The sequence below is a fragment of the Mytilus californianus genome, unplaced genomic scaffold (assembly GCF_021869535.1).
Source record: "Mytilus californianus isolate M0D057914Y unplaced genomic scaffold, xbMytCali1.0.p SCAF_4, whole genome shotgun sequence".
Taxonomy (NCBI): Eukaryota; Metazoa; Mollusca; class Bivalvia; order Mytilida; family Mytilidae; genus Mytilus; species Mytilus californianus.
Window position 1 is genome coordinate 27,800,062 of NW_026262690.1, and position 23,959 is coordinate 27,824,020.

The 23,959-nt window shown below is 32.4% G+C and overlaps 2 protein-coding genes across 2 annotated transcripts; one reads left to right on the forward strand and one right to left on the reverse strand.

Moving 5' to 3' along the window:
• Window positions 1-883: 883 nt before the first annotated feature.
• Window positions 884-7,420, reverse strand: LOC127737846 (putative ankyrin repeat protein RF_0381). Its single transcript, XM_052248789.1, has 3 exons — window positions 6,856-7,420; window positions 5,453-5,765; window positions 884-3,670 (listed from the first exon to the last, which is right to left on the reverse strand). Exons 1-3 carry the CDS (start codon window positions 7,408-7,410, stop codon window positions 3,231-3,233), a joined length of 1,308 nt encoding a protein of 435 aa, XP_052104749.1. The 5' UTR covers window positions 7,411-7,420; the 3' UTR covers window positions 884-3,230.
• Window positions 7,421-9,634: 2,214 nt separating this feature from the next.
• LOC127736897 (putative ankyrin repeat protein RF_0381) lies at window positions 9,635-18,705 on the forward strand. The gene is made up of 4 exons (XM_052247462.1): window positions 9,635-9,673; window positions 10,351-10,919; window positions 15,900-16,209; window positions 18,647-18,705. The coding sequence occupies exons 2-4, from the start codon at window positions 10,371-10,373 to the stop codon at window positions 18,703-18,705; spliced, it is 918 nt and encodes a 305-aa protein (XP_052103422.1). The 5' UTR covers window positions 9,635-9,673; window positions 10,351-10,370.
• The last annotated feature ends 5,254 nt before the right edge of the window (window positions 18,706-23,959 follow it).

The window sequence follows — 23,959 nt, forward strand, 5'->3', positions numbered from 1 at the left end:
TTTTTGCAAAGTTTCTGATCAAAATAACTTTAAGAGCTATTTTAAACACTAATATTTAACGACATTTTTAAGAGAAAAGTAGTTTATGCATTAAAAATTGGAAAAAAATAATGTTTGTTTACATTTTTATTTTTTTGAAATTTCGAGGAGCAAACTGATGTATTTTTGTAAAAACGGTATACTTTTAAACCTTGTTTTTTCTCGGATACCGATAATAATGTGATACCATTTTGACAGACAGTTTTATTTTTCCAATATTTGCCATTATAATTCATAAATATTAGATTATTTACTGACGTTGTATGTGTCTTCTCGATAAGATTTCATTCACGGTCCTATACCAGATCTTTAACGATCCAATCGCAATACCTGACCACCGTTACTTATTCTTTCACATTCATATTTCCCGATATACCGAATGACAGTCGTGTGAACGATCCCCTACGATGAAAAAGGATTTACTGAATCAATCCATCAAACAAAAAATGAGCTATTTTTGTTTTAGCTTGTACACAAAATATATTAGAAAAAATCAAACTGTTTAGAAAGTTTCACCACATTAACTCATCAAAGATACAAAAATTTAAACTGGCTATAGAGATTTAAATCAAGAAAGAAAAACATGTATTTTGAAAACCTTAAGTAAACCCTTCCTCCTGCCCACAAAAGAAAAGGATGAAAACAAAAGTTTAAAATGAAGTAATATCTATTTTCTCCTTTTAGATGCAAATGCTAATTTAGAATGCTCCAGATATTGAAAATCTGTAACTTTTATTTCATCTTTAGCAGATTTCTTCGTGTCCCCCTACGAGCCCCACTAATTAATCACAAACATCTACATTGTTTATTCTTTATTTACATTGTCAAAATTTAGTACATCTGCGTAAATACAAGTAAACAATTATAGTCAGAACATTACAAAATATCAATTAGCATGTAATAATAAATATAAAGATAAGAAATTAAAAAGAGATAATGTTTTAAAGCTGCACTTACTAATATCAACGCACGCACACATGCACTCTTACAGTAGAGTAAACAACGTTAGAAGACTTGACATTAAGTTTCCTTATGCTACAACCGATAAGATAAAATTAAAAAGTGATATTTGTAGCTATTTAGATCGTCGGCACTATTACAACGATCATCGATAGACATCTTTAATCAATAAGCTGATGATACATACATATATATATATATTTATTGATTGTTGCTTATTAACGTCCAGTGGCAATTATTGGACGAGAAACAAAAGTGTTAATTCATACAAAAGGTATAGTCTGAAAGATAGATCGATCTGAACGAAGGATGGGAAATTTGGACTGCAACTGGGAAATAAGGGCAATGTGGATAGAGGCAGACATTTTACCACCATTTTGAACAAACCACCTATCTAACCCTCAGACAGTTGTTGCTAAAGTTCTTCAATGTGCAGAGAGCGTGTCACTCGCCGTACGTGAGGCATCAATTTAACGGCCCCATTCCGACCGGACTTTTTCGCGCATCTATAAATTCTGCACAGTCAAACGGACGACACACTTTTGAAAGAGTTTTACTGTCGGACTGAAGAATTCCAGTGATGGCCCTTTTTCTTTACCTGAGTAAACACTTGGGGTGGCATACAGAAAGATAATAAAACAAACACATTAAAAATGAAATGAAGCATATATTTACGAAAGTAACTCGGTTTTTTTAAAGTTCGAAGTTTGATGAAACAGGTAGCAATATACTGTTATTCGAAGTCAGCAGTGAGTATTTTGTGTTTGCACCTATACTCCATCACTTTTTGTTCCGAAGTCTATGTTATCATGTTTTGCTGTCATCATATATTTGTGTTGTGTAAGTTGGAGAGGACTTAATAATTATTGAAAATAGTTTTTAAACAAAACAGTATTATATAAATGAGTAAACAAAAACCAATATTTGAAATCCAATGATGTATAAATACGTAGAAACGTTATAAGTTGCGACGTCTCGTTTCCAATCCTGTTGCTAAATGTATGGAAATTAAATATTTCTAAAACCAAATTCGTTGAGCGAACTATTATTAAACGAATAAGATCGATTGGCGCTTTAAAATAATAAGACAAATTAATAGCAATAATACAGACATCTCCGACTTAAAAACGAAAAAAGATAAACGACCCAACAGATAGCTTAAATGTTTTGGTATAGTGCCCCTTACACAAAAACTGCTCAGAGTTATGAAGAAGAATGACTGAAATCTACACTTCCCAAGTTTAAGTCACCATCACGAACTGGTTGACCGATAAGATGTGTATGTGTCCCAACTCACTCGCGACATGTATTCCCAGTATTAAATCTTTATATATATCAGAAACGTCGTCTGATCTGTTTTACCGATTGTGACAATTGAGTGTGGATTCGCATGGCGGGTAATGCAAGCCAATCAGGAGACGCTTACCCTGACGACTCACCCGGTTTCGCTCTTTAATCTGATAAAACAGATGGGTAAACCTGCACAGAAATACCTAAGAGCACTGACCACACCTAAGTTAACCTTAGAAAATCTAAGTAGTATAGCAATTTAACTTTTCACTGAACAGTTAGATCTAGATGTGCATTTCATGACTGCTACAGACCATTCACAAGAACAGGTCTAGGCAAACCAATTGAACATACCAGGCCAGACATTTAGACAGATAATGCTTGTTGGACAATACTGTTGAAAAGTTTGCTACATGACCCTTCCTCTGGACAGCTTTTCATGGTTTTGCACTTATTATACAGAATACTGTTTGAAATTATATAACAGCAAAAATTTTTGCTTTGATTATGAATGCTGAAAATCTGTCACCTATCCTGGTCGTGTTAATATTAAAACTGTTGTTCACATTGTGAATTATGAATTTAAAGGGCAACTCGTAGTTGCTAGTATAGTGTAAATGAAAGCGATAAGGGTAAAAAGAATAACGATATCACTGGAATAACTTTAATCATCAGGGGTTTGCTATTTGTGACTATAACAAGATAATGGAAGATTGAATAATGTCGGGACTAATACAGAAAAAACAACAACAATCCGAATTGTTATTCTCCTGTGGAATATATCATCACTATAACAATCACATAACTACGGAAGTGTTGGTATCCGAAATGGAAGAAATTAACGAAAATAAAATTTTACGCAATGAAGAAAAAGAAAATTAAGCATGTATTATGTGACAATTGAGTATTAAACACACATATATATATATATAATGTAGTCATCATTGAATTTTTAAGTAATCTCTTATACTGACAGGCAGAGGTAGTGCATCTATTTTGCTTGAAATGTTAGTTTTTAAAGCTTTGTTTATCGCTAATGCGCAACATTTCATTAAAGTCTGAGGTGTTGAAGCAGTCAATTGTAATACATTCAACATATCAGGATTGTCTTTCAAAGAACATGGCCTATCAGCATCAGAATCGAAATCTCGAAGATACAAATGTTTAGAAGTATTGTATCCAGTCAACAACAACATTTCAACGATATCCCAATATGCTTGGTCGATGGCAAGTTCAAATGGATCAAGTTCATAGTCATTGCCACGAATACGACATCGTCCAACGATATCAAGTCGGCAATTCCAATTCATCAAAGCTTTTATAGAGTCGATGTCGTTTTGCTTTACAGCAATCAAAAGTGGCGTTACTCCAGAGAAAGGCACTGGAAAAGTCAAAAACATTATTAATATTATTAAATAAATTTGTATACTTGAATATGTATGATATAAAAGGAAACGAAAAATAAACCCAACAATTTCACAAAAGGGTTATGTGTTATATGTTTTTTCTCTACCTTTTTTAGTATAAAATGCGTTTTTGTGAGTGAGTTTCCAAACAAAACGAGGTGTTTAATATGTCATTGAAAATTATTGATTTGTGCAATTATATTTTCTATAAAATCATAATAATAACACATGTCTGTCTTAAGTACAAAAGGACATTTGTAATGACTTTTCACCAAATGAGGGGTCGTTGGCAACAACACTTAGCGACAAAAGAAATAATTTCAGCTTCAAAATTGTGAACTTTCCATTTCTATGTTCCTACATCCCGACAGGAGCGTCTGCATATAGAGTATACAAGAAGATGCCCGCGAAATCGCGGTACAATTAGGCAAGTGATGAAACAAAGAGTGTGGACGTCGGGTGCCTGTGTTTACACATAAAAAGGGGGGGAGATCACTTCGACAAGTTCAACGCTCATTTCATTTTTGGACAGTTCTGCACCCGAGTAAAAAGGGTGGATGTCGTTTAATTTAGCAAATTGATGCACTTACAATACAATACAGGATCCTTATAGGCCTAACTGTCCTATTTTCTATCATTTCTTCTTACTTTCACTTGAATTTCGCGGGCAGTACGTCGGCTGAAAGCGTATAAGACACGGATAGATAGCGGTCTCCGAATTTGGATATTTTCTCCAAAAAATTGCGTTTTCTGTGGAAAAAAGATTGTTTCAAAGACAAATTTAGGAAGTACAAAACACTACAATTATACGTCATATCACAAATATTTCCGACTTTGTATGGTTTCAGAGTTGTTGCGGCTCAATGAAATCGGTCTCTTCCTTTAGTAGTATAGATATTTCCCAGTTGATACGATATTCCAAAGCATGTATTTTCTATCATGATTTTCTTTATAGCAGGTTGCTACTTACAGGGAAGCTATTAAACCAAGGGTTCCAAGTGATGAAGTTGAAGACTCCTCTTCCAAAATTTTACGGACACCATCACGCCTTGGTTGAACATTATGGAATATCTGTTTACAGATGACGACGGATGTTCTAATTGACGTAACCACAATCCCGCCCTCTTTTCCCCGAATGTGACATCATCGAATTAGACTTCTCACCGGGTTTTTACTTACATGAGCAACACGAAAGGTGGCACAGGACCTGCTTACCCTTCAGGAGCACCTGAGATAAACTCGGTTTTTGGTGGGGTCCGTCTTGCTCAGTCTTTAGTTTTCTGTGTTGTGTTTTGCATACTGTTGTTTGTCTTTTTGGTCGTGTTTTTCGTATTTTGCCATGGTGTTGTCAGTTTGTCTTCGACTTATGAGTTTAATTTTCCCTTTGGTATCTTCCACCTCTGTTTTGCTAAAAACATGAACAAAGCACATTTTGATTACATTGGTTTTTCTCTTTCAGTTTTTTAAGTACCGGTAATGATTATTTGTAAAGGCACGTATAAAGTGGTATATCTGTGTTTGTTGATCTCTAGATGTATTCCTTTGTGTAATTAGATTGCTGTCTAATTGGCGTCAACTCCATTACCTCCCTGTATTCATTTGCAAATACATTGGTGTCGAATGACATAACTAACCTTTCCCCTGAATTAACTAACTGATTGATACCAAATAGATGTCACTGTATAATATTTTTTTTAAATAAGTTACAAGCAAAACCTATTATCATGTTCCGCATGCATTTTTAGATCTTTACTTACATTTTAGATCGACATTTGCACCATTATCAAGGAAAAAGCGTACCAATTGCGAACATTTAAGATACACTGCTACTATCAAAGGATTTGCGAAGTCTGTCGTATTATTGTTCAAATCAGTTCCTGCTTGTGTCAAGAGAATGACAATTGTCATGACGTCATCTTGTATGTCCGTAATTGTTCGACCTCTCAGTGAAATATGGTGACACATTAAGTTAGTCAATGGGGTTCTTAAACCTTTATCCAGTTCATTTGGATCAGCATTGAGACTAAGCAAGAGTTCAACCGCGTCTACCTTCTTTGTGATAGCGGCAAGCTGAAACGACAAATATTTGATATGAATTCAAAATCGATGAAGAATTGACGAGAAAGGGTGAGGAGCATACTTTAAACATGCCAATATCTATGTCATATCTAGTTTAAACAAGCGTTCTGAGAGTATTGCATGGCAAAACATAGTCCCCTACCGGGTAAAAATTCATTTTACTGGAACAAAATGCTAACTTGTTCTATAACTTGCCATGGTGTAAACAAAAAGTAAATATCATGTCAATATCTTCAAGCATGACTAAAAACAGTGTGGAAAACTGATTATATGAGTGAAAAAAACCATTAGATATGATTAATAGTTCTCTAAAATTAGATATGATGTAATACAGTGTATATCTATTTTCAAATTATAATCAAATATAATTAATAGTTCCAAATATTTTTTCTTTCATTTGTCACAAACTAATATAGATTTGTAACTTATCTATAAAATGTCAACAACTTTTATCTACACAATGTAATGTATTGAAATATATACATTAAAAAAATTGATTATTATCTAATTAAAGGATTTCTCTTCATAATTTTTTTTTATAGAAAATTAGTTTATACTAAATAACAAACAAACCTGCCAAAAAATTCTTCAAATAATTTAACAAAGAATGTCTTTTAAAAATGAGATATCTCCCTTTGAACAGAAATATGGTTTAACATAGTAAGTCTAACATTAGATATGGTCCAGAGTTATGGTCCATAACTCTGGACTAAATCATCAGACCGGAACAAAATTCAAACTTGATCTATAACTTGTCATGATAAAACTATATACCATATATCAAATCAATATCTTCAAGAACGAAGAAAAAAAGTGTGGAAAGCTGATTTGCCGGACTGACGGATGGACAGATGGACAGAATAGCAAATAATTTGGGTGTGAAATAAGAGCTTCATTTTCACCGTTTGTATTTGGATAATAGGATGACTGTCATGCTCGAAAACAGGCTCATAACAATCCATGTCTCAAACATATACTCTGTTTCTCTGGGTTTTTGTGTTTAGAATAATTTATTTAAGTCTTTCCTGTGTCTTCATATTGGGCTTGTGTTGTCATGTATTATTAGTTATAATAATCTTACATGCAGCGCTGTCCTTTTGTCTCTAAAATCATGAGCATGAATATCTGCACCTGCATCAATTAGTATTTTCATGACTACAAAATAGTTATCAAGTCCCTTTGTCGTCATCAGTGTCATCAGAGGAGTGACCCCGACGTCTGTGGTTATATCAACATCAGCGCCATTGCGAAGAAACAGCTTCACAAACTTTTCTGACCCTTCTTCTACTGCAGCATGTAAAACCGATTTTCCATATTTGTCCTTGGAATCGGCAGATTCTTTGTCTTGTCTTATTAAAAGGTCAGCTATTTCTTCATTGTCTGCGTTTATGCAGAATCTAATTGGTGTTATACCCCATGGATCTCGAACATTTACCGAGGCACCGTTTTCCAGAAGAACTTTCACACAACCGAGTCTCCCCTTTTCACTTGCAATATGTAAAATAGATTTTGTACTGATTCTATCAGAATCTTCGAAAATCTGATTTACATCCGCTCCATTTTCTATAAGTCTCCGAAGTTCATCGATATTGTCATCGACAACTGAATAGTACAAACGACTTGATAGATCTTCCATTTTGTTTACAAAAATTCTGTAATAATAATAATCATAAATAATAACAGGCAGAAATATAAGTTACATATACTTAATTAACAACATGAAGAGAGTATTTTTACAGTCTTATTTCATTTCTTTACTTTCAATATTTTGCTTTTATAATTTATTTTTAATATTTACATATGTTTTTAAGTTTTACGATTAATAGAGATATAAGATAAAAAAAAGAATTATTGGTAGAGGTCGTGAGTTCAATACTCGACTTTTGTAATTGCTGATTCCTTGTCTAGCAAGCTTTGTGTTTTGAGTAACAGCAAATTGAGACGGGTCGGCTCAGTCAGAGTAACGTTATCGAGTAGTTCTATATGTAAGTGTCTTCATTCTGACTGTTACCATGCTATATCTCATTGGCTAAAATTATATTACAGAGTATTTTCGTATCACATTAAACTTGTTATTGTATACGATAATCAAACAAACATGTGTGCTTCTTTTGTTTTACATTAAGCTTATAGCAGCAATGCATTTTGTAAATTAGATAATTATATAACATCTAAGATATACAATTCTTTGGTTACATCTTCAATTTACAAAATAAGAAATACAACAATTGTTATGATAATTCAACACGTGTAATCACCCCTCAAAGAGCCCCTTGGCACTTAAGTGTGTACATCATGCATGTGTGTTTTTCTATTAATATCATCAAAGTAACAATCTCTATTTCGATCTTCGAGCATCTCCTTTTAATATTCTACTGACCGTGTAATTATGATTTTTTTTAAAAGAGTAAATAACGTAAATTACCTTATCAGTCATACTTGTACTGTCATAAATTTAACAACTGCAGTCCTACTGCCTAGTAGATTCCTATGGTAAAATACAGAAATTCCTAATATCTTATATATGTTATTATACTTACTGCGTTTTTATTTGAAATCACACATTTTGAGTAACTTCACTAAGCATATGGATTATCTATGTCGTTTCATGAAGCCTTTACCATACATTATATTAATTAATTACATATAAATTATTTCAACTTCTTTAGACTATACGAAACAGCTAGAGAGCGTTTCTAATCCTGGGAGGATTCCCTCAATGCGTAACCGTCTGTAAATAATCGGTCTTGACCATACTTTTCGTCTTATTTTTTTGGCAAGAAAATGACTGATTTACTTTTGCCCAAACTTTAAAAACTGATATCTAATAAGTCGTAGTATTTCCGTTTCTATTCAACATTAAATTAAGCCCATATCCAAACATATTAACGCTGTTTTTTGTTGTTGTTGTTGTTGTTTTTTTTTTTTTAACTTTAATTTTAATTACATATTATCGTTGGAAACAATATTCCTTTGCAGTGAACATGTACATTAATCTAATATAAAATAAAAAGAAACATTAGATTTTCATTTTAAATTGAACGCCGATATTGTAAGTTTGAGCAATACGAATTATAGTGACGAAACACATTTTGCATGAAGCGCAGAGACGCTTTCTCTACAAAACTCGCTTTCTTATTGCTCAAATTTACAAAATCAGCATTCAATTTATATGTAGTGAAAATAAATGACCGTAAGGTAACTCAATAGAATATTGGCCTCATCGTTATAACATGTAGATGACGGAAAGTGTTTTAAAATGGTTACCGGTAAATTGCACACGATATGAATGATTGTGACAATACCAAGTGGTATATGTTTTATCCGAAACAAAAACAGATAAGCATATAAAATATGTCAATATAAATATGTAAAACAAATCTTGTAACCACTTATTTAAAACAAAATTAGAATGTTAGACCATATTATGCCAGGATATAGTTTAAAAAAAAACGTTGACATTATGAGAATGAGAATGGGATTACATTCTCACAACGGGAATACTAATTTTGCAGGAACACAAGTTGACATTGGAAGGAAAATATATCTCTTGTTATATTTCATAGGGTAGTAAAATCAAAGTAGTTTAAAAGTTGATTATTAAAATTTGGCTTATTTCTGCAATAAATATTTACATGGCTTACTTTCCATACTATTTATTTCCAATGTTTTTTTATAATTCTAAAAAAAAAAAAGTGAACAAAACTAACATCTATTGTTACTTTGCACATACGCCGATTTAAATCCTAATTATCAAATGCAACACATACCAGTTTGTGTATGCATTGCAATATAATAATTGCGTATATAAATAACTGATCTTCGAATGCTCTCTGTGGTTTTACATACCGATCTTTTGGGGTTGGTGCGTAATCTGTGTAGCACCAACATAACAGAAAGTAAGTCAGTTTATCTTTAAACATTACCAAAAGTAAAGTCCGCAAGCAATAGTAGTAAAACTTGCATTCTAGTCCTTGACGAAACTCTACAAACAGCTAATGGAAATGTCGCAATTTTGTTATCGCATCAAAATTGTTTTTCAATCCCGACTCCTCTTCTTTTTAAAAAGGGAAGGAAGGTACCAAGGGGGTATGCAAAACTCATAAGCAAACTGACAACACCATGGCAAAAAAAAAATATTAAAGACGACGAAAAGACCATCAAGTCTACAAACACAACACAGGTTCTTAAACTGTTTGTAATATAGATCATGACAACAAAAGCTCTTAACGTAATAATATAGATATTAAAGATATCAAAAACACAACTAAAAATTAAAAAAATTTGAATTATACTGTATCAAATAATACTCGAATTCACAGAAAAAAAAAACTTATTTGAGTAAGGGCTATTTATTGTAACTTGTAATATATTTTTGACTTTGATACGGAGTTACGGAACAGTTTGTTGCCATCTTCGACATTTAAAAAAAAGGAGACGGGTTCATTATATGCAGAGAGAGGTTATTTCTGTGATGAAGACTATGATTTATGAAAAAAGTGAAATAAAATGACGAAGCAGTAAAGCCTCATACTTTTGTAAGCTTTTGTTTGCTCTTTATTTTCATAATTTGTAGGCCCTTATGCATATCTCAATATGGCAGTACTAGCAGCACAACTCTATAATGCTGTAGATTGTGGCAATAGTAACGAGCTTCAGAGACTTATTGACAATGGTGCTGATGTAGACCAGTGCTATGATAACTATTCTCATCGTAAATCTATCTTACATTTTGCTTGTGGAAAAGGAAGGATTGATTGTGTAAAAATATTACTGGATCATGGTGCTTCCGTCAGTATACGAGATAAATGGAGGATGCCTCCTATTATGTATTGTATCAGTACAAATTATTTAGATATAGCTAATATGTTGATTGAAAAAGACAGGAAAACAGTAGATGCCCAGGATATGCATGGCAGATCATCTCTCCATGTTGCAGTAGAAGATGGTTCAGAAACTGCAATTAATTTGCTTTTACAAAGCGGATGTGACGTAAATATTCAAACTTTTAACGGTATATCACCACTTATGTTATTGATGTCGTCAAAGGATATAGACAGTTACTTTCCATTAATGAAGATGCTTCTTGAATCAGGAGCCAATGTTAACCTAGAGAGCTTTAGAGACAACAGAACTGCATTACATGTACGTAAACCATTATATTTATTAAAACTTATGACATAATCTAAGCCAGAGAAGGAAGGGAATTACTTTATTGCGAAATAATATTTATTGAAACTTATGATATAATCTAAGCCAGAGAAGGAAGGGAATTACTTTATTGCGGAAATCAAATTCAAAATTAAATAGAAAGATGAAATAAATGATAAAATACATATTTTTTTACATTATTTATAACTCCTATACTAGACACTTTATGGTTCAAAACTCAACTCAAATTATTTGGTTTTCAAGTTGTAAATCTGATTAAAAATTAAGTTGCCATTTTTTACATGTTGAATATTTCAAATTCTTTAGACTATACGAAACAGTGTGCGTTTCTAATCCTGGGACAATTCCCTCAATGCGTTACCTGTTTCTAAGGTTAACTCTCAGGAAACAAACCATCGTCTGGTACAAAAATCTCAAAGTATCTGAAAATTAGCAAGGAGCCTTTATAAATTAAAATGTATTACATTATGACTTACACGCACTATGATAAATATTTTGGTATGCATGTTTTTGGATAAAGCTCGAAGCCAACAGTTGCATAAAATAATTTAAGATCTATGGCAAGCCGTTTTTCTATTTATTCCAACTTCAAGATATCTCATATAATATATAAGCTATCTCATATAATATATAAGATATTTAATATAATCTAGTTTTTATGAGATATCTTATAAACTTTATAAGATATCTTTTATACTTTATAAGATATCTTTTATACTTTATAAGATATCTTCTAAAGTTTATAAGATATCTTATAAAGGAAATTATATGAGATATCTTATAATGTATATAAGATATCTCATATACTATATAAGATATTTCATGTAATTTATAAGATATCTTATATATTATATGAGATATCTTATATATTATATGAGATATCTTATATTATTTATAAGATATCTCATATAATTTTCTTTATAAGATTTCTTATAAACTTCATTAGAAATCTTATATACTTTATAAGATAACTTATTAATTAAGAATATATCTTTTAAAGTTTATAAGATATCGTATAAAGTATATAATAAATCTAATAAAGTATATAAGATATCTTATAAAGTTTATAAGATATCTTATAAAAACTATATTATATAATATATCTTATATATTATATAAGACATCTCATATATTATATAAGATATCTCATTTAATATATAAGATATCTCATAAAGTATATAAACCATTTTATAAAGTTTATAAGATATCTTATAAATATTTTTTGAAGATATCTTATATACTTTATAAGATGTTTCATATATTTTATACGATATCCTATATTTTATTAGATATCTCACATAATTTATAGGATTTCTTATAAAGAAAATTATATACTTTATAAGATGTTTCATATATTTTATACGATATCCTATATTTTATTAGATATCTCACATAATTTATAAGATTTCTTATAAAGAAAATTATATAAGATATCTCATAAATTATATGAGATATCTTATAAACTATATTAGATATCTTATAAACTATATAAGATATCTTATTAACTATATAAAATATCTTATTAACTACATAAGATAAAATTTATTAGATACCTTGAAGTCATGATAAATAGTAAAACGGCTTGCAATAAAGATCATCAAAATCTAAAAAAAGATTAAAAGGAACAGAAAATAAGCAAAAATATTAAATCACAAGATAAATGCAATTTCTCTTATTCTTACCCGATTAATACTTTTTCCAGACCGGGTGATTACTTTTTTATAATCAAGGTGTGATTACGCTGGGCAGGTGTTTCGTCTGCATAAGACTCGCCAGTGACGCACGAGGAGAATATCAAATACGAAGAGCATTGAAAACCACAAACTACCAAACTTTTGTCAAGTGTTTCTAGTGATTTGTTTTCGATTTATGAACAGAACATTTTCCGAAAATGCACGCATCAATTATATTTCATGTCAGCTCCAGCCTCGCTCTAATCAAAACAGAATGAAAACAAAAGACATCATGAAGTTGAAGCGCAATGAAAACCACAAATTCGCAAAATCTGACAATACCCTTAGTGTTTCGATTGATTTTAACATTTTATGGTTTGTAATTTATGGAATAATATTACATTATCAATGATATTTCATGTCAGCAAAGGAGTGCAGTCTACTGGGCTGGTGATATAATCAGAGCAATTGTTAGTTGATTGCGGGATTAAAATTTATAAATTATAAGGCCAAACTTAGTCATATTTTCTTTCTTCAGTTCTGATTATACGTTATGATATGTAAAACGATTTTGCAGAAATTGTCAAGACTATAGATAAAGCATTTTTATACGACCGTAATGGTATGACATTGTCGTCGTCGTCGTCGTCCAAAGACATTTGGTTTCCAGACAATAACTTGAGTATAAATGTATGGATTTCTATAAAATTGTACCACAAGGTTCCATACCACAAAAGGAAGGTTGGGATTGATTATAGGAGTAATTGTCCTAACTGTTTAGGAATTAGTTGCCAAAAACAAGCATTTTTTCTCGTTTCCGGACAATAACTTGAGTAAAAGTCTATGGATCTCTATGAAATTGTACCACAAGGTTTCATACCAAAAAAGAAAGGTTGGGATTGATTTTGGGGGTTATGGCCCTAACAGTTTAGGAAAAAGAGGCCAAAAACAATACTTTTCTAAAACTTTGTATAAATTGATTATTTCTTGACCAATTGCAATGGGGTTTAACTCAAAGTCATGAATTCTTGGGGTTCTTCAATGTGCTAATCTAACCGTGTATTTAGATTTTGGGCCACGTTTTAAAATTGGTCCACATTAAGGTCCAAAGATTAAAAAATTAAACTTTAGTTAGTTTGATTTTAACGAAAATTGAATTATTGGGGTTCATTGATGTGCCGGATCTAACCATGTATTTAGATTTTTGTTTTTTGGGCATGTTTTCAAATTTGTCCACACTAAGATCCAAAGGGTCAAACATTAAACTTTGTTTGATTTCAACAAAAAGATAATTCTTTTATATGGTGAATCTAACCCTGTTATAAGATTGTTGATTTTGGGCCCGGTTTTCAAATTGGTCCACATGAAGGTCTAAATGGTCCAAAATTAAACTTAGTTCGATTTTAACAAAAAAAATAATTCTTGGGGTTCTTTAATATGCTGTTTGTAGGCCCAATTTTCAAGTTGGTCCAAATCGGGGTCCAAAATTTAAATTTGTTTGAATTCAACAAAAATTGAATATATGGGGTTTTTCGATACGCTGAATCTTACCGTTTATTTAGATTTAGGATTTGGGGCTCTGTTATTAAATTGGTCCATATTTAGGTCCAAAAGGTCCAAAATTAAAACTTGTTTTGTTTGATTTCAAAAAAAAAAAACTAATTCTTGGGATTCTTTGATATGCTGAATCTAACCATGTAAACAGATTTTGGATCTTGGACCATAATAGGTAAATGTCCAATTTCAATTTTTTAAGTTCTTAGATCACATTCATTCTGTATCAGAGACCTATGCATGCTGTGTCAAATATTTAATCACAATCCAAATTCAGAGTTTTATTGCACAATTAATAGAAATTGTAAGTAGATTCAAAGTTAAAAATAGAAACAGCATAAATTCGATTTTTAGAAAAGAAATTATGTACACATATAGTTTGAAATTTACTGTTCATTTTTAGGTATTTTTAAAAATAGTTAAAGGTAAGTTTTATAAATTTTTTAAAGACATTGTATTAATGATGAATGATATTTTGGAAATTGTTTTTTTTTTTCATTTTTTTTTTGTAATAATTTTGAATAACTTCGTGGTAGGTTTGTTTGTTATTCTGTGTAAATTAATTTTCAGAACATAGGATTGAGCGTTGTTTTCAATTTAGACTTGTTTATATTTTTTCGTTTGCGCTTGTATTATATTTGCCTTCGGGTTTATATGATCCGTTCATCCTATTTTGACTCTTTCAAAATTCAAGAGTCTATCCTAAATTGAGGTAAATTATATGGCCTTCCAAATACCGTTTCGATTCCTAACATCACTGAAGAGACATTAATTGTCGAAATCCGGATATGGTGTACAAATTTTTGCACCTCATGTTTGCTGTATACCATCTTTTCCGCAAGTTTATTGTTTTCTGTTTGGTAATAAATTAATAATAAGATCTATTTTGTTACATCTTGTGATCCGTTTTTTTGGCCTTCCAATAACCGTTTCGATTCCTAACATCACTGACGAGACATAAATTAGTTAAGATCCATTTATTACACCTTGTGATCCGTTTATTTGGCAATCGCCAATGGCAGTCAGCAGGATTTAAGAACATTTGTTGTTCGACCTGTTAGTCAAATGCGTTTTGTTAAAATATACTTTTTTACTTTTTTGGTCTTTTCGAAAATGTTGTTTGTGCTGTATTTAGACCCCTCTACCAAGAAATTTGTTTTGCATGCACACGTATAAAAATTGCGGTTTTTATCCAACGCAATCATAGGTTTGAACGTTGTTTTCAATTTATATATATATAATTCGTCTCAAATTTTGCCCAACAATGTTAGATCTGTAAATTTGCGTTAGCAAATTTTTGTTAGTTCCTCAGCGGGATTCGAACCCTTGCTTTTGTGACATCGTGGCAACACCGCCTGTATTGGATATTAAATCATAAGAAGTAAAAGTCCAATTTAAATTTTTTTAGTTCTTTGACCACATTTAGTCTGTGTCAGAAACCTATGCTGTGACAAATATTTAATCCTAATCCGATTTCAGAGCTGTGTCAAGTTTGAATGTAGTGTCTATACTTACCCCAACTATTCAGGGTTTGACCTCTGCGCTCGTATCAAGCTGAGCCCATTTTATTACCACTTACTATAAAGCAATGCTTCCGAACTCTTATCGAGTTGAGCGATTTTAAGTTAAATAGTTCTTTATATTTTGTATTGTTTAGACACAGCAATAAACAATTTTTCTATGCGCATTTACATCAGATACAAATAATATCTCTGCTTATTTACAGCTTGCATCGATTACAAAGAAAGTAGATGCCGTTGAATATTTGTTGAAACTTAACGCCGATCCAAACCATGTGGACACATCTGGTAAAACACCTTTAACCAATCTACTGGATCATCATGTTCCAATCTACCAACAAAGGCCAAAAATTACCGATGACGTCATGTGCATTGCCGTACTTCTGACACAAGCAGGTGCAGATATGAACTTGACGACAACAGAACTTTCCAATCCTCTCATTATGGCTGAACATGTCAAATGCCATCAAATGGTTCGACTTTTCTTGGATCATGGGGCCGATGTAAATATGAGATGTAAGTTTTTTTTCACTGAAAAAAGTGTTTCAATTTATCCGAAGATAAGACTTGTGGCTATTTTCCAAGAGAGAAGCATACACCTTTTGTGCACTTTTATCTCATTGACCTTCCCACCTTCATACTTGTACTGATGGTTTGATTTTGGGGGAAATGCCGACAACGTTTATCAGCAGCCATTGACTATCCTTCATATAAAATTGAGAATGGAAATGGGGAATATGTCAAAGAGACAACAACCCGACCAAAGAGCAGACAACAGCCGAAGGCCACCAATGGGTCTTCAACGCAGCGAGAAAATCCCGCACCCGGAGGTGGTCCTCAGCTGACCCCTAAATAAAATTGTGTACTAGTTCAGTGAAAATGGACGTCACACTAAACTCCAAAACATATAAATGAACTAAAATTAAAAAAACATACAAGACTAGCAAAGGCCAGCTATAATGATTAAATTTAAACAATGAGTATATGACTAGTTGCCAGTGCAAGAAGTGAACTTGGTCATTTGAAACCACCCTGCGTGTAACCATGCATTAGGACAAGAACGCATATTTGTCTTTTATTCATGCAGGTCTACTATAATTAACATAGTATAGCATGTAGATCACTTATATAGTCTAGTAAATTCAATTCGCATGTTCTTCGAATGCATTTCTTGAATACGGCACTTAAAATTCTGTCCTTCGAGACACCCCCATATATTTTTCTGGATCCTCCTCTGTAAGTGGTATCCAGTAGTCCTATAGCATATGAATTCGGAGCGACATACCGGTTTCTATTAATCTTCTGAAATTTTCTTTTTTATTTTGATATATTTGGCGTATGGAGTTATTGTTCTAAGGTGTGCATGTCTGGTGGGATTCATATGACTTTGACCTCTGTTTCATAGTTTATTGGTCAACATTAAGTTTTCATGATCCTTTTCTCAGATACGATAAGCAATTCATGTAAGTCAACTGTATTTGGTGTAAATGGAATGATTGTAAGGTAAACATAGATATAAGAAGATGTGGTATGAGTGCCAATGAGACAACTCTCCATCCAAGTCAAAATTTATAAAAGTAAACCATTATAGGTCAAAGTAAGACATGTCTGTCTACTAGGATTTATTTTACCTTGACCTCATTTTCATGATTAGTCCAGTTTTCGTGGTGAGGTCTGTTTCTAAGATATTAATAGAAAAAGTCGTCTTTAATTGGTGATTGAATTAATTGTAAAAGAGGAACGAAAGATACCAGAGGGACAGTCAAACTCAAAGATCGAAAACAAACTGACAACGCCATGGCCAAAAATAAAAAGACAAACAGACGAATAATAGTACAGATGACACAACATAGAAAACTAAAGACTATGCAACACGAACCCCACCAAAAACTGGGGGTGATCTCAGGTGCTCCGGAAGGGTAAGCAGATCCTGCTCCACATGTGGCACTCGTCGTGTTGCTTATGTTATTACAAATCCGGTAAGTAGTCTAATTGGGTAGGTCACATTCGTGAAAAGGGAAGGGTATTGTAGTTACGACATAAGGAACATATCCAATATCATCTGTGAAACATTTATTCCAAAGAGGTCAACCAACTCGTGATGACGTCCGTAAAATTTACGAAGGGATGATTTCAACTTCGAAGGGAGGATTTCAATGTAAGTGTTCACATAACCTTGAACCCACTTGTATGACTCAGTTTTCGTGATAAGGTCCGTTACTCAGCAATTGTGAGCAAAAGGTCAACTATATTTGGGGTATGGAATGATTGTTAGCTGTACATGTCCGTCTGATAGTATTCATCTGACCTTGACCTCATTTTTCATGCATCATTGACAATGTAATTGTATGCGATATTTGTAGAAGAACCTTTACCTAAAAACTTTAAACATAAAATGTAATCATGATCAGTAAAGCCGGTTACACATTGCAGCGTGTGCACTCTTATTTGTAGATCGTATTTTGCTGTCCACATTTTTGTTTCGGTTTTGTTTGTAGATGTTGTCCTGCAGATCATTTTGCTAATTTACAGTTTATTAGCCAAAAAGGTGTCAAATTGTCATTTTAGGCAATAAGGAGTCATCTGACAATTTTGGTCATAATGGACATAGGTATTTCTTTACTTTCTGAACAATTCTTCTCCGGTCAGATTTTCTATATCGGTTTTCAAGATAAACGACAATACTTGCATTTTACTCCTGTGTTTTATTTTTAGTCTTGACGGCCATGTTGCATGGAAGGCGGGATCATCGGACGCATTTTTGAACTCTTTTTTTTTAAACTAGATACACCAAGGAAGAGAAATCCCTCTAACATAAGAAAATTCTAATCAAAGAAACTCGAATCAATGAATGAATAAAGAAATGTTTGTAATTGGCATTTTATAAATAGGCAAAACTATGTGAACAGTTGATTGATCTGATTTTACATAACATCTTATATTCATGTTTCAGTCCCTTACTCTAGACTTACACCTAACATCTTATATTCATGTTTCAGTCCCTTACTCTAGACTTACACCTACCATCTTATATTCATGTTTCAGTCCCTTACTCTAAACTTACACCTAACATCTTATATTCATGTTTCAGTCCCTTACTCTAGACTTACACCTCTTGTGATGGCAATTCAGCAAAAGGATATCGATATAGTCAGAGTACTCATAGACTGGAACTGTCGATTTGATTTAACTGGCCGATGTTTCAGGCAAGGAGATTATTACGATATCAGCCCGTTTGAACTAGCTATACGTCAGGGATCGTGGGATATTGTAGAACTGATGGTATTACATGGATACAACGTGTCAACATTGTCATATTTAAAAGACTCAATCATAGTTAGTGATGTTCCATTAACCCTCAAAAACAATCCGGAGATGTTACATTTCCTTAGTTACTATGCTTCAAATCCAGCATCACTTGTTAATTTGTGCACATTGATAATCTTCAAAGCGATACGATCAAACATAAGCAATAAAATAAAATTGCTTCCGTTGCCATCTAGTATAAAAGAACACATGGTAAGCTATTATTTCGATAAATCCCGTCAAAAATAGTAAATTAAATTTACATTTTCAATTTGCACCTAAATTGCAGATCTCCATCAACGTATGATACAACATCATTCAGTGAAGCAGTTTCCAAAAAGATGTTTTTCACAGGGTTTTTTTTACGTCGATACCTTTTGAAATGTCCCTCAATGACGTCGATTGTGAATCTAAGGCGCCATTTTAAATTTACAAATTTAGGAGGGATACTCCCCGTTTTTTTTTATATCATTATCCAAGCAGATTGCATAATATGGAGCTATGGCGAATAGATCGCTAAACACTACTGACCGACCAGGTGTTCTAAAGTTTACAAGCATTGTACAGTGACAACATATGGAAAGATACGTGATACAAAATAAAAACAGTTTTCGTTCACTAAATCCAAATTATTTGCTACTTATTATGTAAAATTAGTTTTTCTTACAGCCATATGAAATAAAATATGAAAGTCCAGTAACCAGTTTCAGAGAGTTACTTGAATTTACGAACATTCTTTGGATAGGTTGAAATAAGTATTGTTATATGAGGATGTGTTTTGTTTTTGAATATAACCAAATAAAGTTACAGTTTTTTTCTTGTATTATTTTCATTTTGGCGTTAACGTTACAATACATATTCTGTTCTTTCACCAAATAAGATATTATGGACAATGCTTAGTGCTTATTTCTGTATTTAAGAAGGATAACAAAAATATCGAACTCCAAGGCAAATTCAAAAAGGGGAAGTCCATAAAAACTGACAAAATCAGACGCTATTAATCAACAGAACAAGTGAAAAACAACTGTCATATTCCGGCTACCAGACTTCATTTCTGTAAATGTCATTTTTGTGGCAATTTTTCTCTATTCTGTAAAAATTATGCTTATTCTGTAAATTTCTTATGTTTTCACGTACATATGTAATTTCCTGTTATATCTAGGATAATAAGCAGTAGATAAAAATACATTAGACAGTAGTTAACCGACATTAGAGAAATCTGGAATTTGATAGTTAGAGATCACAAAATAAAAAAAACTGCCTTTTATCAGAATACATCTTTGAATAAAGACCAAGAACCTCACAGGCAAATTTGTATACTTGTATTTGTTTTGAAAATAAAATTTTTATCACTTAAACTAAACTTTATCCTTGATAGCCTAACTGCCCAAAAAATATCCAAACATTTTCTATTGTTTGGGAAAAGATTGAAATATATTCAACATTTATTGGAAGTGAAAAAAATGTTATGCCCAATCATTTATATGAGGCACGGGTTTGGTCAAAATTATTGCGTTTAAGGAAATTCTGAAAAATTTCAAAGCCTCAAATTCAGGATATCATAAATCATTGATGACCTCCCGAAATATTTCGGCACCTCCATGATTCGATTACAGGATATCCTGAAAGATATCAGGACCTCCACAATACAATTTCAGGAATAATGGAGGTCCTGAAATATTGCATGATATCATGAAATCGGATAATGGAGATCTTTAAATCGAATTATGGAGGTCCTGAACTATTTCAGGATATTGTCTTAGGTTTTAGGGGTATATTTTGATATTTGCAACAACAAATCAGGATATCCTAAAATACAATAATTTTTGTTAAATCTGTGCCTCATAATCATTATGATACAGAAGCAGAAGTTTTCAAAGGGATATTCTTAACACATAAGTCAAAACGAAAAAACGAACTGACAATGCAACGGTAAAAAAAACAGCACTCAATTCCCTTCTGTTGCAGTGCATTTTGTTGTCAATGATTATCCTCGTCTGAACTCTGTTTTATCGATGTTGCAATATGTAGTACAAAATGATACTTTGAGATTTTTTTTTAGCTTAATGGATGTATATGATTGGCATGGCTAAGATCAATGAAACATTTCCGTTTACGATTATTTCGACATTTTATACCAAATAATATACTAGTCTATTATCAATTATCAATAATAAGTTTTATGTGCAGAAAACGCACAATTTCATTATTCTGTTAATCATATATTTATGTAATCAGTATTTTTTAACTTATTCTTTATTTTTACACAATTATTCTGTATATTCTAGCACCCCTTATTCTCTTTTCTTTATTGTTTTGCCCAATTTTTTCTATTCTGTATTTTTTGCCCATTATTCTCTATTCTGTAAACCCAATATACACCCTTATATAACCAACACTCCACAAAACACTATAGTAAACTAAAATTTTAGAAACATGAACACCACTAACAATCGGGGTATTGCTGCTCAAGGATTTGTGTCGTCGTTTCAGTAGGAAATTGTTTCAGACATTCCATAGTCAGTGTTATATTTAAAATAGATTGATATAATGTTTACAGCCGCGACCTAAATTTGATGAGCACTGCATATGAGTGTTTACTTATAAGTTAAATGGCTAATGTCCTCTGCAATGTTAAATACATCTGGTTACGTCTTCAGTTCTTGTCTAAATTTGTGTTAGTTGTTATAAAAGCATACATGTCTTTGTGATAAGAAATGTATGATATAATTTCCGTTAACATAACAGGGGTTCCAGGAATAACCTTCATCACGTACAAAAAACTTTGGAAAGCCAAAATGTTAACACTCTTAAGAGCATCAAATCAAAATGAGTCTGATCGGAACAGCGAAATCGAAAAAAGCTCAACATTTCTAAAGAGAGTTGGGAGACCGGAAGGAACCCCCGGAAACAAACATTTCACAAGCAGTGGTATCAACTCAGTTGCAGTAAAACATGTCTGATATAATTTTGCGCAAACCACGTATTTTGTGAGAACATATGCTGAGTAAAAAAGCAAAAAAGGGCCACAGAACAAACATAACCGCCAAGGCGTCTTGACTGGTGAGTTAGTTTTAACACAATTGCATGATTCTATGAACTAAAATTTTAAACACAACCTGAAGCAATTGAATCGTGCCACTATCTACCTAGCGGGTGGTACTGTCAGGTGGAATGTTAGTCTGTCAGCAGTGGTATCGACACTGTGGTAGTAAAAATGAACATATGTTCTTAAATAATCCTCATTAGGTACACTCGATACAAAAAATCGGAAAGCTATGTAGAAAAAAAAAGAAAACAGATTGTGTCAACATACAACCAAACGAATAAACAGAATAGCGGAAGTCGTCTAATATTGACATTGCCTAAGTTGTAACCTTGGTTTAAGCACATCCGCATGTTATACACTGGAATTTTACAGACAAATTACGTCAACCATGCCAATACCAAAGTCTTGGCGGATTGCAAATTGTATGTATGGGGACTGATAGTCCACCAGCAGTTATCGTGCCAAATTGTTATCCAAATGAATGCTTTGATTTCAGTATCAAGCACGTGTTTATTGAGTAATCTCTCTGGATAAATTGGTGCAAGTCTGCATTAATAAATGAGATGAGACTTTATGTATATCATGCGTCCGAATCACTTTTCTAGATTTGCTTCATCAGGAACGTCCAAAGCCGATTATTTGAAATCCAAGGATGTATAAGAACCGAAACATTTGAAGAGCTACATGGTATATGAGCAACAAGGACATAAAATAATAGCCAAATCTATCTAAGGTCAACTTTGCCTGAGGGAGTTGAAACCTTAGTTACTTAATAATTTATAGATTTATAAACGAACAATTTAAAAAAGGTTTGTTATAAATCGTGGCATTACCGAAGTACCGACTACTGAGCAAAGTAATGAAACGTGTCATAATTTTAATCGAACCGAAAAGTACCCCAAAGCATTCTTTGTCACTGAATTCAGTGGCATCTCTGTGGCATTTCAACAGAGATCAACTTTGTTATTTTGATGATGTAGTATTGATGGCGGATCATCTTTAATCTATACCATAAATCTGGACGATGTTGTATATAAACACCCGTCTATTGTTAAACACTAAATGTTATCCTTTAGATGACTTTTGGTTATAACGTCGTTAGGTTGCTGTTTCATTGATGTATACCCACATCTTTTATTCACAAAGACAAGTTGCAGCATAAACTTAAAAACGACTATCACTGTATAAACTCTTGATTAGGTAAATACAGGGCTGGTATGCATAAAACTACTTACGTTAAGATTTTTTCCGAACGGACGGATTTTTCTACATGTCCTACGATAAATAAGTACCACGATTGGATATCTTAACCTAAGTGGTTTATGCATATCAGCCCAGGTTCATATCAATATGATTGATTTTGATATAAGGCTTGTAATGAGTTATCAGTCCTCCCTTGTTCTTAATGTCATGATCAGCAGAACGATCTTCGTCTTTTGGTAGTGTTTCATCGGTATTCAATAGAATCATAAGGTGGTTGCTTTAATTGTGGATTTTCAGTTTAACTTACAACGTAAATCGACAAAACGATGTCATTAAAAACATTTAAGCAGTTAACTTTTCTTATAGATTATTATATAAAAAAAAACGATTACAGTTTGTGAAGGCGTGTCTATATTTCCAATGACTCTTGCAACTTTGTTAATTTATAGGTATGATCTCTTTTTGAAAAAACCAGAAAGTCTACAAGATCTATATAATCTTTTGATGTATCATCATTAACGAGCCAAATCATTAGAATTTGCAGGTCTTATGAAAGTTTGTTAAATTCATTATTGAATTTATTTCGCTGTAATTCGACGTTGTCTAGACTTCATTTGAGTTCATTAATAAATTATTATATTTTCCGTGAAAAACAAAAATACACTTGATGCGTGCGGTCATGATAAATCCTTTTGATGCGCGTGCTGT

What these genes read in the sequence shown, in the direction of transcription:
- LOC127737846 (XM_052248789.1), bottom strand. Translation starts at nt 7,410, where the DNA reads ATGGAAGATCTATCAAGTCGTTTGTACTATTCAGTTGTCGATGACAAT. An exon ending in ACAAAAGGACAGCGCTGCAT is followed by an intron (nt 5,766 to 6,855) that starts GTAAGATTATTA and finishes TTGTCGTTTCAG; the next exon opens with CTTGCCGCTATCACAAAGAA. An exon ending in TGCAAATGTCGATCTAAAAT is followed by an intron (nt 3,671 to 5,452) that starts GTAAGTAAAGAT and finishes TGACTTTTCCAG; the next exon opens with TGCCTTTCTCTGGAGTAACG.
- LOC127736897 (XM_052247462.1), top strand. Translation starts at nt 10,371, where the DNA reads ATGGCAGTACTAGCAGCACAACTCTATAATGCTGTAGATTGTGGCAAT. An exon ending in ACAACAGAACTGCATTACAT is followed by an intron (nt 10,920 to 15,899) that starts GTACGTAAACCA and finishes GCTTATTTACAG; the next exon opens with CTTGCATCGATTACAAAGAA. An exon ending in GGCCGATGTAAATATGAGAT is followed by an intron (nt 16,210 to 18,646) that starts GTAAGTTTTTTT and finishes TTCATGTTTCAG; the next exon opens with TCCCTTACTCTAGACTTACA.